At 44.3% G+C, this 16110-nt stretch overlaps 2 protein-coding genes, 1 long non-coding RNA gene and 1 pseudogene across 6 annotated transcripts in view; 1 reads left to right on the forward strand and 3 right to left on the reverse strand.

Moving 5' to 3' along the window:
• UGT1A6 (UDP glucuronosyltransferase family 1 member A6) overlaps positions 1-16110 on the forward strand; it is a 99744-nt gene that overhangs the window by 67414 nt on the left and 16220 nt on the right. Inside the window, exon 1 of one of the 4 annotated variants that reach the window (XM_019022564.4) lies at positions 6199-7081. The exons of the other annotated variants lie outside the window; for them this stretch is intronic. Coding sequence (XP_018878109.1) covers positions 6215-7081 — 867 coding nt within the window. The 5' untranslated portion in view covers positions 6199-6214. Of the gene's footprint in view, positions 1-6198; positions 7082-16110 lie in introns of those variants that run through there. 4 annotated transcript variants of the gene reach the window in all.
• LOC115933732 (dnaJ homolog subfamily B member 3-like) lies at positions 1971-3057 on the reverse strand (annotated as a pseudogene).
• LOC134756687 (uncharacterized) lies at positions 3640-6980 on the reverse strand. The gene is made up of 3 exons (XR_010129728.1): positions 6881-6980; positions 5036-5056; positions 3640-3711 (listed from the first exon to the last, which is right to left on the reverse strand). It is a non-coding gene; the product is annotated as an uncharacterized lncRNA (long non-coding RNA).
• On the reverse strand, positions 13332-14389 carry LOC101148022 (dnaJ homolog subfamily B member 3). Its single transcript, XM_031008572.3, is given in 2 exon segments — positions 13332-13625; positions 13628-14389. Coding segments are annotated over 2 exon segments (726 nt in total). The 5' UTR covers positions 14294-14389; the 3' UTR covers positions 13332-13565.

The raw sequence follows: 16110 nt of genomic DNA on the forward strand, positions 1-16110 counted from the left end.
CAGGAATTCGTGGTTACAGTAAGCTATGATCTTGCCTAGGTAACAGCTACAGAGCGAGATCCTGTCTTTAAAACAAACAAACAAGCAAACAGACAATCAAGCTTTACACTTCTGTAAAAGCAACACTTTCCATTTATGACGGCACTAATCCAGGATATATCAAAACTGAACTTGTGTTTGCTTTCAACTGTTAAAACTAGCCAGAGTTGTTACAGACCCACTACCTCTGACTGACACTGGTATGCCACTCTTTGCTGACCACTGAACAATGGGATTTATGTACCCAATTGTGTAGATACACACCAACTCATTCTACTCTACCCAGAGTAGTGATTTCCAACACACAAAACCACAATGAAACTGCCCATGCCTTTCTACCACTTTGAAACTCCTTTCATCCCTGAACTGCTCCAAAAGCAAACCTACTCAGCAAACTACTCAGTGAGTATCTTCACACATGTAAGTTCCCTCGTCTGATGTACAAAAAACTGAACTCATTTTTCAAAAGCCCTAACAGTCTGTCTTATTCTGATACTTCTTGTATGGTTATTGTATAAGAACCAACTACCCAGGCACCTCGGAGCATGTTGATTTCAGAGTTCAGTGTCAGACCCCATGAGCCCCTGTGGGATGGTGCCAGCTGACTGCCATGTTCCTGCTGTTTATTGCTTGGGTGCCATTACATGCAGAGTGGACTCTGAGGGTTCTAGAGCATATCCAAACCCATTATCACACTCTTTGTTGGTTAATGATGTGTTCAGGCCATGATTTTTCTGTAAAAAATTACCAGCATGCTGCTCTTAATTTTTTTCAGCCTATCCAGTTCAGTTGCCTTTTGCTCTCATGCCTTATGCAAACCTTTCCTCAGAGGTGACCCTAGAAGATGGGACCCTTTGTGATGGACTACCCCAAGGCAACATGCCCCAAAAGGTCTTCATTTGGGGCATAACCTGTGCCAACAGAAAGGTACTTTCTCGTTGTGTTTATGGTGCCTCACCCAAAAAATATTACAGATACACTTGGCTTTCATCAACCTAATTTGATATGTCCCAAGCATAGCAATAGGATAGTTCTGTGTGGCCTTATGGACATCCTTTTTTTACATTTCCAGGACCTACTGCCAAGACCAGCTTGGTCGTGGAGACCCTAACCCAGCAGCGCTAGACGAATTAAAGACACACACACAGAAATATAGAGTGTGGAGTGGGAAATCAGGGGACTCACAGCCTTCAGGGCTGAGAGCCCCAAACAGAGATTTACCCACATATTTATTGACAGCAAGCCCGTGATAAGCATCATTTCTATAGATTATAGATTAACTAAAAGTATTCCTTACGGGAAACAAAGGGATGGGCTCTGGCTAATTATCTGCAGCAGAAACATGTCCTTAAGGCACAGATGGCTCATGCTATTATTTGTAGTTTAGGAACACCTTAAGCGGTTTTCCTCCCTGGGTGGGCCAGGTGTTCCTTGCCCTTATTCCAGTAAACTCACAACCTTCAGCATAGGCATCATGGCTATCATGAACACGTCACAGTGCTGCAGAGATTTTGTTTATGGCCAGTTTGGGGGCCAGCTTCTGGCCGGGATAGGGGGCTTATCCCCAGCAACCTACCATAGTTGGAGAACCACATTCAGGCTGAAGACAGTCCTAGTATACCACCGACCAACCATGTAACCCCAAGGTTTGTCCTCAGCCTTCAGAGGGAACATGCTTACACCGATTTCAGCTCAGTGATATGGGATTCAAATGTCTGACCTCCAAAATATTAAGATAATAAATGTATGTTGTTTTAAACCATCATTAAATTAAGCCAGAAGTATTGATATTATTTGTAGATTTCACCACTACACACTAAACAATAAAGTCAAATGATTTAGAGCAAACCACCTGGCTCACACTTTCCCAACGGAAAAAGGTAAGGCTCAAAGTGCTGAACTGAACATTCTGTCCTAGCACTAGCAAATAATCATTGTCTGCCTCAGGCTTAAGTTTAATAAATAGCAAATTGCATACAGATATTTTACAGCGATTGAAAGACAAACAGAGGTCCTATCCGTGTAGTCCCAACAATAAGAATAGGTGTTGGCATGAAGTGTTTATAAATTCTTGGGTACAGTTGTTCTGAAAGTAAAGTTCACTTTCAATCCTAAAAAAAGTCCGCTATTCCTCCAGATGTGCTTAAAGTCAAACGTGGACTGGAATTACTTGGTGTCAATGCGGAGTAACTGCTCTTTGCTATTTATTATGAAGGACTTTAACTCAACTCTCCATCTTCCTCCACTTCCACCCTTTCTTGGCCATTCTCAATGATTCTCTTGGTGGTGATTTTTTTACCATCAACTATTTCAGTGGAAGTCGACATGGACTTGAAGCTGCCTGTCCCATCACTACCGTAGGACATGCAGAAGGAAGAAAGGCCCCCACTTCCCAGGGAGCCAAAGGAACGAAATCCTGTATCAAAAGAAGAAAAAACACCCCCAAAAGCTGGAAATTCACTGAAGGCAGAGAAAAGGGGTGCAGACCCTCTGCTTCTGCTTCCCGGGGAGTTCCTCTGACCCCCCAAAATATTCTCCAGGGGGTTTCCCAAGAGGTCAAAGGAGAATGGGTCCTGGCCGCCAAAGAACTCCCTGAAGACGTCGGCTGGGTCGTGGAAGCTGAAGACGTACTCGAAGGGGTCCTCGAAGGGCCTGCCGCCTGCGCAGCCACCCTCCGCCCCCGCCTCGCCATAGCGGTCATAGATATCGCGTTTCTAGGCGTCCGACAACACCTCGTAGGCCTCGGCCACCTGCTTGAATCTCCTCTCCGCTTCCTCCTTGTTCTCGGGGTGCCACTTGAGCGCCAGCTTGCGGTACGCCTTCTTGATGGCCTCGGATGAGGCCTGCTGGGGTACGCCCAGCACCTCGTAGCAGTCCACCATGCTGGATGGCCAGAACGGCCCACCAGGCACTGGCACAGCGAGCGGCAAGGCTGCCAGCACCCAGGCGCAGGCCCGAGTGCTCGGCAACCTGGGCTGCCTGGAGGGCCGCCCCTTATGACGCAGCCACATCTCATTGGCCGAGGCCTATGAGCGCCTCGCATCCCAAGATGCAGTGCTCCTGGGACTGGCCCTGCTCTCTGTGAGGCTCTGTGAGGCCCTGTGATGCTCCAAGACCAGGCCCCGCCCACTCCGGCCCCCAACCAGCCATGGTCTCCAAAAAGGATGGGAAAAAGAGGCTGGGGAAAAGAGAAGGCCTTGACTTTGGCTGCCTGAAGAACTGTTTTTCTTAAAGCAGGCTTTATATCAGTCTTTTTCCTCGGCCACAGGAGGGAAGAGGGTGGTGGGAGTGAGTTTAGTCTGACCGGGGCTGAAGACATCCTGTTGTTTAGGACTGCGGTTCTCTAACGTTCCAGCCCCGGTGCCCATTTGCTTTTGTTCATGTGGGTTATATCTATCATACGTACTGCATTAGAGATTAAAACAGAATTAAAAAGACATATTCATTGGGCAATTTAGTAAGAATAAACCCATGACACAATAGCAAATCTTATTTTTATTTAACTTTTATTGAGACAAAATGTAGTGAGAAGAGTGGCATCGTTTTACAGTTTTTGCATCTCTCTTTAGTACTTGGCTCTATAGAGAGGTGGATTCTCATGTCAGCTTCTGCATTCAATCTACTGTGATATTACACATCCCCCATGTAGCTTCTGGAAAACTCCACTGTACACTTGTGAGAGAATGACGGTGAAAAAATCAAGTAGCATTATTATGGAAATAGTTTTAACTTTGCAAAATTCTCCTGAAAAATTCTTGGGGATCCCTAGGATTTCCTGGCTCATACTTTGAGAATCGCTAGTCTAGCAGAGTAGTCCTTGGTATTCTGAAGGGATTAGTTTAGGACAACCCTCCTCTCCATACCAAAATCTAGATGCTCAAGCTCCTTTTATAAAATGGCACAGTATTTGTATATAACCTACCCATATCCTCCTTTAAACCTCTAGTCATCTCTTGATTACTTTTACCTAATAAATGTAAATGCTATGTAAATAGTTGTTTTACAGTATTGGTTTTTTATTTGTATTATTTGTATTGTTTTTTCATTGCTCTTCCCCCCAAATATTTTTAATCTGCTGTTGGCTGAATCTGCAGATGTGAAGCCCAAGTATATGGAGGGTCAAATGTGCATGTTATTCACTTTTCTTGACTGCTAAAACAACCAGGGAGATCCTCTCAGACAAAAGGAAATACAGCACTATTTACTGTATCGAAACCATTAAGACTTGCAGGCCATGTGTATAGCACTGGGGATAAACGTGGGATGCAGTGATTATTTCCACTAGAACTGCTATATCATGACCATGAATTTTGGGGGGATTTTTTTGAGATCTGAGTTCTCTTCACCTCCTTATTCTCTTTTTGACACTGGATTCTTTTCTTTGATAAATTGTGAGGCAATACACTAGTAAGGTCACTCAGTTCTAAGGGGAAAATGATTAACCAAAGAACATTCTAAGAGTTCCTATAGGGTATTAGGTCTAATGGGGATGTGTTATGTCACCAGAACAAACTTCTAAGTTTATATAGCCTCTAGTGACATAACCTGAGACCCGGACTTGGCACTTGGTAAGCACGCAATGAACAGTCATAGAAAGCTGGCCAAGGGTAGAGTTCAGTGTGAACAAAGCAATTTGGGAACATCAAAGCAAGTTTGGAGAATAACAAGTGATCCAGAATGGCTGGAGGGTAAGAGGCAGAGGGGGGGGGCAAGCAGAAGGGCTGGAGAGGAGGAATGAGCTTAGACAGGTGGGCTGGGGTCTATCCCAGAGTTTTGAGAGCAAGGCAGAGGACTCTGAATTTTCTTCTGTGCCCAGGAAGCTGCTGACCAAGGTTCCAGAAGTGTTGGTGGGGTGGGGTTTTTCAGGGAGCAGCTGAGGCAGTGATTCAGAAGGGACAGCTGGGGGTTGGGCAACTGGGGGACTGGGGCCCTGAAATGGGACCATGACAGCTGGGTCTGAGAGACAGTGGTAGAAACATCCAGATTCAGCACTTACTTGCTGGCTTGGATGCAGGGTCTAGAACGAAAAGAGAAGAGGAGTCACTTCTATACAGAAACATGTCCAGAGTGCTTACTATCTGCAAAACCGTGGACTGGCACCTGAGTGATAGCATGATTCCAAAGCCAAAATCTTGCCTGTAAAGAATATATGTATAGGATATAGCTATACTCTAATAGCAAGGACACATATGCAAACTGCTAAAAGATACAAGGCAGAACAGAACAAAACGCTGCGGGGATTCAAGGAAGGTGGCTTTGTTTCCCTTGGAGGGCCCTGTAGATGATCTACAGGGCAATGGACATGTTTATGTTGCTCCTTTAGTAACAAGTCCCTTCATTCTGATTTGATGAAAGGAGCTGGGAGTGTGTCCAATGGTGGCCTATTAACTTATGTCTTCAGCTTAAAAAGAAAGTACCTTCAAAAGGGTTCCAGAAACACTTTCCACGGACATGTCACTAGTAGCCCCCAAAGCAAGACCATCATATTGCTGCCCTGCTGTGTGATTTCTTAGCCCCTAGAGCACCACACCCTGTAATTGCCTAGTTGTGAGTTTGTCTCTGTTCACCTGACCCCTCCTTTCAGGCAAGGACCATTTCTAACTTGGCTTTCTGTCCCTAGTTCCTAGCATAGTAGGTAGGGCTCACACGTTCCATAAATATTTGGTGGATAAGGGAATTAGCAATGGGTTCTGCTTTGGTTCCAAAGCAGAGATTAATTGGATTGCTTAGTAGTGGTTTTCTGTTGTAATTCATGAGCGTGAATGTGGATTGCCTACTATTGCCTACCACTATTGGGGACCTCTCAGACCTCAGCTGCAGCCTGATAAACGTGGTTAACAGAGAAGTAGGAGGCTGTGACATGAAATGGGTTTCCACAGGCCTTTGTTGGGAATTGGATGAGAAACAAGAGCTTGAACTTGGATGTTCCCCAGAGCGAGCGCAGGGTCAGATGAGTTTTTCAAGATAGGAGTGATCGGTCTTTCCCAAAGTGGGACCCAAAATGAAAGACAATGATTGGTTAATCGGTAATAATTAACTAGGAGGAGAGCACTCTATCTTCCAATTACATGATGATTTGCTAAGTGGCTCAGTGACAAGGTAATTAAGATGAAGAAAACAAATGTAGGAGGCACAGTGTGGGGTGGACAGTCAGCTGTCCGTGTCTTCTGCTGAGATGGCCACAGGACCCCAGGTTCCCCTGCTGCGGCTGGCCACAGGAGTGCTACTCCTTCTCAGTGTCCAGCCCTGGGCTGAGAGTGGGAAGGTGCTGGTGGTACCCATTGATGGCAGCCACTGGCTCAGCATGCGGGAGGCCTTGCGGGAGCTCCATGCCAGAGGCCACCAGGCGGTGGTCCTCACCCCAGAGGTGAATATGCACATCAAAGAAGAGAAATTTTTCACTCTGACAACCTATGCCATTTCATGGACCCAGGATGAATTTGATCGCATTTTGCTGGACCACACTCAACTGTACTTTGAAACAGAACATTTTCTGAAGACATTTTCTAAAAGTATGGCAATTTTGAAAAATTCATCTTTGGTCTTTCATAGGTCTTGTGTGGAGCTACTGCATAATGAGGCCCTGATCAGGCACCTGAATGCTACTTCCTTCGATGTGGTTTTAATAGACCCCATTTACCTCTGTGGGGCAGTGCTGGCTAAGTACCTGTCGATACCTGCTGTGTTTTTTTTAAGGAACATTCCATGTGATTTAGACTTTAAGGGCACACAGTGTCCAAATCCTTACTCCTATATTCCTAAGTTACTAACGACCAATTCAGACCACATGACATTCCTGCAAAGGGTCAAGAACATGCTCTACCCTCTGGCCCTGTCCTACCTTTGCCATGCTCTTTCTGCTCCTTATGCAAGCCTTGCCTCTGAGCTTTTTCAGAGGGAGGTATCAGTGGTGGATCTTCTCAGCCATGCATCTGTGTGGCTGTTCCGGTGGGACTTTGTGATGGAATACCCCAGGCCGATCATGCCCAACATGGTCTTCATTGGGGGCATCAACTGTGCCAACAGGAAGCCACTATCTCAGGTCTGTATTGGTGCCTTCATCCAATCAATGTTCCAGGCAAAACAGTTTTTAAAAATTGTATTTACTTACAATTGCTTCCATATCTACTTATCTTTCTGGTGCTTTTATTTCTGCTTGTCGTAATAGCATTCAGTGAGATAAACTGTTAAGGGGTCTCTAGTAGCGTATTTCAGGTTTTAAATGGTCAATGAGAGGAAGAAGAGGCAGACATGAATGTTTATCAAAGGATGGACTAGGACTGGTGTGACTCATGGAGACTGTTCGTTTGTAAAGGCACCATCTTCATGGTTGTGCATGTCCTTCACTGGGAAGGAGCAGGAACACTACATTGAGACTTGACCCATCCTGGATTTTTTGTTTGCATAATTTTCAGGGGAAAGATGATGCAACAGCAAATTACAATTGTTAATGTGATAATTTTTAGTGGTCCCATCTTGCGAATGATAGAGAGGTGACCACAGGAGACCTAAGCACTCGCAGGAAGTAGAAGTGTTAAAGAGGTTGACTCAGTTCAGTGGAAGTAGAGCAACGAAGGTGGGATATATGCCTGTGATTATAGAATTACACACTGAGTTCAGTTTCCAGAGAGGGATCTGTGCTGACAAAAGATTTTTCTGGTCAGGATTTGGGGTCTGGTGCATGATGTGGGGACATCTCAGAGTTCAGAAGGCATAGTTTTGGTTGCAGGTCAATTGGGTCTTCTACTTGGAATGCTGAAATTATCAAGAAATTGTGGAAGGGGCTAGGGAGGAGATAAAACTGTGAGCGTATAAGCCCAGTTAAGCTGGGGATGGTGATGAATGGACATGTGTCCAAGAAGGGAAGTGTTTCTCAGGTGAAGCTGAACATATCACCAAACCCACCCTATCCCACTCCGAGTTTCTATAGTGGGATCTACTTCTTTACCAACAATTTCAAAGGCAGCTTTCTTTAATCCAGAATATTTGGGGTTCATTGATATGGTACTCTGGGACCTGAATATTGTTTCTTATTCCTTGGTGTGCCATGTATTTCATGAGAGAACTCAGCCTTTTTATGTCATATTCACTGAATGCATATGAACTTCCATGACTTGATCCTTTTGTATTTTTATTTCTGTACTTCTTTTTATTAACATAGGTATTATTGCCAAACACCCTAAGCTTCATTTTTTAAAATCAAACCACATGATTTTTTTATTGGTGATTTTCCCCCTTATGCAATGTAGTTATTCAATTATAAAATATGTGTTTATTAGATTTGTAACAATGTTGAAAAGCGGGATGGCATTTAAATAGTGACTCTTGCCCTTTTCTTCCAGTTTTTCAATGTGAACATATTCTCTAGTGTTAACTACATTGCTCAAAACTTCACTGTCATCTCAGTGGAGCAGAACGAATTGGGAACTGTGGCACAGATCACTCTTGCTATGCCCCTTAGAGAATTAGAGAACACTAGCAAGGCTAATTTTCGAGTGTGGTAAAGAACAGGCTAATGTATTCAATAGTGAGGCCACTGACTCTGTCTCAACATGAAGTCACACTAGATTTATCATGATTTGGCTCTGTATCCCCCACCAAATCTCATCTTGAATTGTAATCCCCATAATCCCCAGGTGTCAAGGACAGGATCTGGTGGGAGGTGATTGGATCATGGGGGCAGTTTCACACCTGCTGCTCTCATCATAGTGAGTGAGTTCTTATGAGATCTGATGGTTTTATAAGGGGCCATTGTCCCATCACTTGCAAGCTCTTCCTCTTTCTCTCTTTCATGTAAGACATGTCTTTGCCTCTCTCTCACCTTCTGCCAGGATTATAAGTTTCCTGGGGCTCCCCCCTCCAGCCACCTGGAACTGTGAGTCAATTGAAGCTCTTTCCTTTATGAATTACCCAGTCTTGGGTATGTCTTTATGGCAGTGTGAGAATGGACTAATATATTAAATTGGTGCCATGGAGAGTGGAGTACTGCTATAAAGATACTTGAACATGTGGAAGTGACTTTGGAACTGGGTAACAGGCAGAGGTTGGAACAGTTTGGAGAGCTCAGAAGAAGACAGGAAGATGTGGGAAAGTTTGGAACTTCCTAGAGACTTGTTGAATGGTTTTGACCAAAATGCTGATAATGTTGTGGACAATGAAGTCCAGGCTGAGTCTCAGATGGAGATGAGGAACTTATTGGGAACTGGAACAAAGGTCACCCTTGCTATGCTTTAGCAAAGAGACTGGTGGCATTTTGCCCCTGCCCTAGAGATCTGTGGAACTTTGAACTTGAGAGAGATGATCTGAAATTGGAACTTATGTTTAAAAGGGAAGCAGAGCATAAAAGTTTGGAAAATTTGCAGCCTGACCATGTGGTAGAAAAGAAAAACCCATTTTATGGGGAGAAATTCAAACCAGCTGCAGAAATACTGGCTATAGAAATTTGCATAAGTAAGGAGGAGCCAAATGCTAATTGCCAAGACAATGGGGAAAATGGCTTCAGTGCACATCAGAGACCTTTGCAGCAGACCCTCCCATCACAGGCCTGGAGGCCTAGGAAGGAAAAATTGTTTTGTGGGCTGGGTCCATGCTCCCCCTGCTGTGTGCAGCCTCAGGACTTGGTGCCCTGTGTCCCAGTGGCTCCAGCCATGGCTAAAAGAGGCCAAGGTAGAGCTCAGGCCATTGCTTCAGAGGGTGCAAACCTCAAGCCCTGGCAGCATCGATGTGGTGTTGGGCCTGTGGGTACACAGAAGATAAGAATTTAGGTTTGGGAACCTCCACATAAATTTTAGAGGATGTAAGGAAATGCTTGGATGTCCAGGCAGAAGTTTGCTGCATGGATGGAGCCCTTATAGAGAACCTCTGCTAGAGAAGGGTGGTAAAGAAATGTAAGGTTGGAACCGCCACACAGAGTCTCCACTGGGGCACTGCCTAGTGGAGTTGTGAGAAGGCAGCCACCATCCTCCAGAATCCCGAATAGTAGATCCAATAGCTTGCACTATGTGCCTGGAAAAGACACAGACACTCAATGCCAGCCTCTGAAGGCAGCCAGGAGGAGGGCTTTACCCTGCAAGCCACAGTGTCCAAGTTGCCTGAGACTGTGGGAGCCCACTTCTGGCATCAGCATGACCTAGATATGAGACATGAAGTTAAAGGAGATAATTTTGGAGCTTTAAGATTTAATGACTGCGCTGCCTGGTTTTGGACTTGCGTGGGGCCTGTAGCCCCCTTTTTTTGGCCAGTTTCTCCCATTTGGAATGGGAATATTTACCCAATTTCTGTACCCCCATTGTGTCTTGGAAGTTACTAACTTGATTTTACAGGCTCATAGGGGGAAAGGACTTGCCTTGTCTCAGATAAGACTTTGGACTATGGACTTTTGAGCTAGTGCTGAAATGAGTTAAGACTTTGGAAGATTGTTGGGAAGGCACGATTGGTTTTGAAATGTGAAAAGACATGAGATTTGGGAGGGGTCAGAGGGCAGAATGATATGGTTTGACTCTGTGTTTCCACCCAAATCTCATCTCAAATTGTAATCTCCATAATTCCCATGTGTTAAGGATGGGACCTGGTGGGAGATGATTGGATCATGTGTGCAGTTTCCCCCATGCTGTTCTCATCCTACTGAGTGAGTTCTAATGAGAGCTGATGGTTTTATAAGGGGCTCTTCCTCCTTCACTCACAAGTGAACTCTTCCTCTCTGTTTCTCTCTTGCTTGCTGCCATGTGAGACATGACTTTGCTTATCTCTCACCTTCTGTCATGATTGTAAGTTTCCTGAGGCCTCCCCAGCCATGTGGAACTGAGTCATTTAAACCTTTGTCTTTTATAAATTACCCCGTCTTGGGTATGTCTTTATAGCAGTGTGAGAACAGACTAATACAAGATTGGTGGTGATTGAAGTTATACTGAAAGGGTTTAAAGGAGAGTCTGAGAAAAGGAAATGAATCTGCATTTATTGAGAAAGTTGATGAGAAAGTGGAATTAGAAATTCCTAGAAAGGTAAGCTGTTGTGTGAATGATTTCCCAAGATGGGGAAGTCTCTCTACCTGTTTCGAGACAGAAAGTAGAATCAGAGGAGAAGAAGATGATGGACAGAAAGGATCATTCCCTCTTCTAGATGCTTTCTAGTGTGTGATGTAAGCTGAACTAAAATCAGCTGTGTTGAACTCCAGCTAGAAAAAATATCTGGCATTTTGGTTTTTTGGACCCTACTGCGATGGTCACAGGACTCCAGGTCTCTTGGGGCTCACAGGGTCATGCCTTTCCTTGCCTGGTGTGCTTGGTGAGAAGGAACAAGTGTTTCCATGGAGGGAATTCATTTTAGGGGTCTCAAGAGGGTCATCTTTGCAACAGAGGAAATGCCCCTTTTTCCATTCTGAAAACCTGATTTATCGAACCCTTTTATAAAAGATGAATACCTACATATAGGCCTCTAGCAGTGTTATGTTTTTGAGATGAGACATTTTAAAAAGCGATTTTTGAATTCTAAAAATTCTTTAAATAAAATGCTCTTGCTGGGACAACATAGTGGGTTAACATCATTCCCATCTCTACAAGATTTTTTTTAAAAAAACATTAGCTAGGTGTGGTAGCTGTTGTCTCAGTTACTGGGAATGCTGAGGAGGAAGGATCACTTGAGCCCAGAAATTCATGTTTACTAGTGAGGTATGATCTTGCTTAGGCAACAGCTACAGAGAGAGACCCTGTCTCTAAAACAAACAAACAAACAAACAAACAAACAAACAAACAAACAATAACCAAACAAGCTTTACACTTCTGTAGAAGGAACACTTCCCATTTATGACATCAGTAATCTAGGATATATCAAAATTTGAACTTTGTGTTAGCTTTCAACTATTAAAACTAGCCAGCGTTGTTACAGATCCACCTCTGAGTGATACTGGTACGCCACTCTTTGCTGACCACTGAACAATGGGATTTATGTAACCAATTGTGTAGATACAAACCCACTCATTCTATCCTACCCAGAGTGGTGATTTACAACACAAAAAACTACCATGAAACTGTTCCCATGCCTTCCTCCCACCTCAAAACTCCTTTTATCCCTGAACTGCTCCATAAGCAAACCCATCCCCAGCAAACTACTCAGTGAGTATCTTCACACATGTAAGTTCCCTTATCCGGATCACTAAAAAATGAACTCATTTTTCAAAAGCTCTGACAGTCTGTCTTATTCTGATACTTCTTGTATAGTTATTATATAAGAAGCAACTAACCAGGCACCTTGGAGCATGTTGATTTCAGAGTTCAGTGTGAGACCCCGTGTGCCCCTGTGGGATGGTGCCAGCTGACTGCCATTTTCCTGCTGTTTATTACTTGGGTGCCATTCCATGCAGATTGGACTCTGAGGGTACTAGAGCATATCCAAACCCATTGTCACAGTATTTGTTGGTTAATGATGTGTTCAGGCCATGATTTTTCTGTAAAAAATTACCAGCATGCTGCTCTTAATTTTTTTCAGCCTGTCTAGTTGTTGCCCTTTTGCTCTCATGCAAACTTTTCCTCAGAGGTGACCCTAGAAGATGGGACCCTTTGTGATGGACTACCCCAAGGCAATATGCCCCAAAAGGTCTTCATTTGGGGCATAACCCGTGCCAACACAAAGGTACTTTCTCAATTGTGTGTATGGTGCCTCACCCAAACAATATTACAGATGCACTTGGCTTTCATCAACCTAATTTGATATGCCCCAAGCACAGCAATAGGATAGTTTTGCGTGGCCCTTTGGAAACGCTTTTTTTTTTACATTTCCAGGACCTACCATAGTTGGAGAACCACGTTAGGGCTGAAGACAGTCCTAGTATATCATTGACCAACCACACAACTCCAAGGTCTGTCCTCAGCCTTCAGAAGGAACATGCTTCTTACACCGATTTCAGCTCAGTGATATAGGATTCAAATGTCTGACCTCCAAAATATTAAGAGAATAACGTGTGTTGTTTTAAGCCACCAAGTTTGGGTAATTTGTTACAGCCATGATAGGAAACGAATGCATCCACTTTGCCAGGTTTACCTGCTTTTATAAAGCCTGGGTTTAACCTTTTATCTAAATAATGGTCAACTCTTCCTACATCACGAGCATTTATGTGCAATTAAAAGCCATCATTAAATTAAGCCAGAGTATTAATATATTCATAGATTTCACCACCACACAGTAAAACATTGAAGCCAAATGATTTAGAGCAAACCACCTGGCTCACACTTTCCCAACGGAAAAAGGTAAGGCTCAAAGTGCTGAGATGAACATTCTGTCCTAGCACTAGCAAATAATCATTGTCTGCCTCAGGCTTAAGTTTAATAAATAGCAAATTGCATACAGATATTTACAATGATCGAAAGACAAACAGAGGTCCTATCCGTGTAGTCCCAACAATAAAGACAGGCATTGGCATAAAGTGTTTATAAATTCTTGGGTACAGTTGTTCTGAAAGTAAAGTTCACTTTCAATCCTAAAAAAAGTCCGCTATTCCTCCAGATGTGCTTAAAGGCAAATGTGGACTGGAATTACTTGGTGTCAATGTGGAGCAACTGCTCTATGCCATTTATTAGAAAGGACTTTAACTCAACTCTCCGTCTTCCTCCACTTCCACCCTTTCTTGGCCATTCTCAATGATTCTCTTGGTGGTGATTTTTTTACCATCAACTATTTCAGTGGAAGTCGACATGGACTTGAAGCTGCCTGTCCCATCACTACCGTAGGACATGCAGAAGGAAGAAAGGCCCCCACTTCCCAGGGAGCCAAAGGAACGAAATCCTGTATCAAAAGAAGAAAAACCACCCTCAAAAGCTGGAAATTCACTGAAGGCAGAGAAAAGGGGTGCAGACCCTCTGCTTCTGCTTCCCGGGGAGTTCCTCTGACCCCCCAAAATATTCTCCAGGGGGTTTCCCAAGAGGTCAAAGGAGAATGGGTCCCGGCCGCCAAAGAACTCCCTGAAGACCTCCGTGGGGTCACGGAAGCTGAAGACGTACTCGAAGGGGTCCTCGAAGGGCCTGCCGCCTGTGCAGCCGCCCTCCGCCCCCGCCTCGCCATAGCGGTCATAGATATCGCGTTTCTAGGCGTCTGACAACACCTCGTAGGCCTCAGCCACCTGCTTGAATCTCCTCTCCGCTTCCTCCCTGTTCTCGGGGTTTTTGTCAGGGTGCCACTTGAGCACCAGCTTGCGGTACGCCTTCTTGATACCCTCGGACGAGGCCTACCGGGGTACGCCCAGCACCTCGTAGTAGTCCACCATGCTGGATGGCCAGAACGGCCCACCAGGCACTGGCACAGCGAGCGGCAAGGCTGCCAGCACGCGCCCACAGGCCAGAGGCTCGGCGACGTGGGCCGCCCAGAGGGCCGCCCCTTATGACGCAGCCACATCTCATTGGTCGAGGCCTGTGAGCGCCTCGCATCCCAGGATGCAGTGCTCCTGGGACTGGCCCTGCTCTCTGTGAGGCTCTGTGAGGCCCTGTGATGCTCCAAGACCAGGCCCCGCCCACTCCGGCCCCCAACCAGCCATGGTCTCCAAAAAGGATGGGAAAAAGAGGTTGGGGAAAAGAGAAGGCCTTGACTTTGGCTGCCTGAAGAACTGTTTTTCTTAAAGTAGGCTTTATATCAGTCTTTTTCCTCGGCCACAGGAGGGAAGAGGGTGGTGGGAGTGAGTTTAGTCTGACCGGGGCTGAAGACATCCTGTTGTTTAGGACTGCAGTTCTCTAACGTTCCAGCCCCGGTGCCCATTTGCTTTTGTTCATGTGGATTATATCTATCATACGTACTGCATTAGAGATTAAAACAGAATTAAAAAGACATATTCATTGGGCAATTTAAGAAGAATAAACCCATGACACACTAACAAACCTTCTTTTTATGTAACTTTTTTTTGAGACAAAATGTAGTGAGAAGAGTGGCATCATTTTACAGTTTTTGCATCTCTCTTTAGTACTTGGCTCTATAGAGAGGTGGATTCTCATGTCAGCTTCTGCATTCTATCTATTGTGATATTACACATCCCCCATGTAGCTTCTGGAAAACTCCACTGTACACTTGTGGGAGAATGACAATGAGAAAATCAAGTAATATTATTATGGAAATAGTTTTGACTTTGTAAAATTCTCCTGAAAAATTCCTGGGGATCCCTAGGATTTCCTGGCTCATACTTTGAGAATCGCTAGTCTAGCAGAGTAGTCCCTGGTATTCTGAAGGGATTAGTTTAGGACAACCCTCCTTCCCCATACCAAAATCTAGATGCTCAAGCTCCTTTTATAAAATGGCACAGTATTTGTATATAACCTACCCATATCCTCCTTTAAACCTCTAGTCATCTCTTGATTACTTTTACCTAATAAATGTAAATGCTATGTAAATAGTTGTTTTACAGTATTGGTTTTTTATTTGTATTATTTGCACTGGTTTTTTTTCATTGTTGTTCCCCCCAAATATTTTCAATCTGCTGTTGGCTGAATCTGCAGATGTGAAGCCCAAGTATATGGAGGGTCAAATGTGCATGTTATTCACTTTTCTTGACTGCTAAAACAACCAGGGAGATCCTCTCAGACAAAAGGAAATACAGCACTATTTACTGTATCGAAACCATTAAGACTTGCAGGCCGTGTGTATAGCACTGGGGATAAACATGGGATGCAGTGATTATTTCCGCTAGAACTGCTATATCATGACGATAAATTTTGGGGGGACTTTTTTTGAGATCTGAGTTCTCTTCACCTCCTCCTTATTCTCTTTTTGACACTGGATTCTTTGCTTTGATAAATTGTGGGGCAATACACTAGTAAAGGTCACTCAATTCCAAGGGGAAAATGATTAACCAAAGAACATTCTAACGGTTCATAAAGGGTATTAGGTGTAATAAGGATGTGTTATCTCACCAGAACAAACTTCTGAGTTTATATAACCTCTAGTTACATAACCTGAAACCCGGACTTGGCACTTGGTAAGCACGCAATGAACAGTCATAGTAAGCTGGCCAAGGGTAGAGTTCAGTGTGAACAAAGCAATTTGAGAACATCAAAGGAAGTTTGGGGAACAGCAAGGGATCCAGAATGGCTAGAGGGT

Source organism: Gorilla gorilla, chromosome 11, assembly GCF_029281585.2.
Source record: "Gorilla gorilla gorilla isolate KB3781 chromosome 11, NHGRI_mGorGor1-v2.1_pri, whole genome shotgun sequence".
Taxonomy (NCBI): domain Eukaryota; kingdom Metazoa; phylum Chordata; class Mammalia; order Primates; family Hominidae; genus Gorilla; species Gorilla gorilla.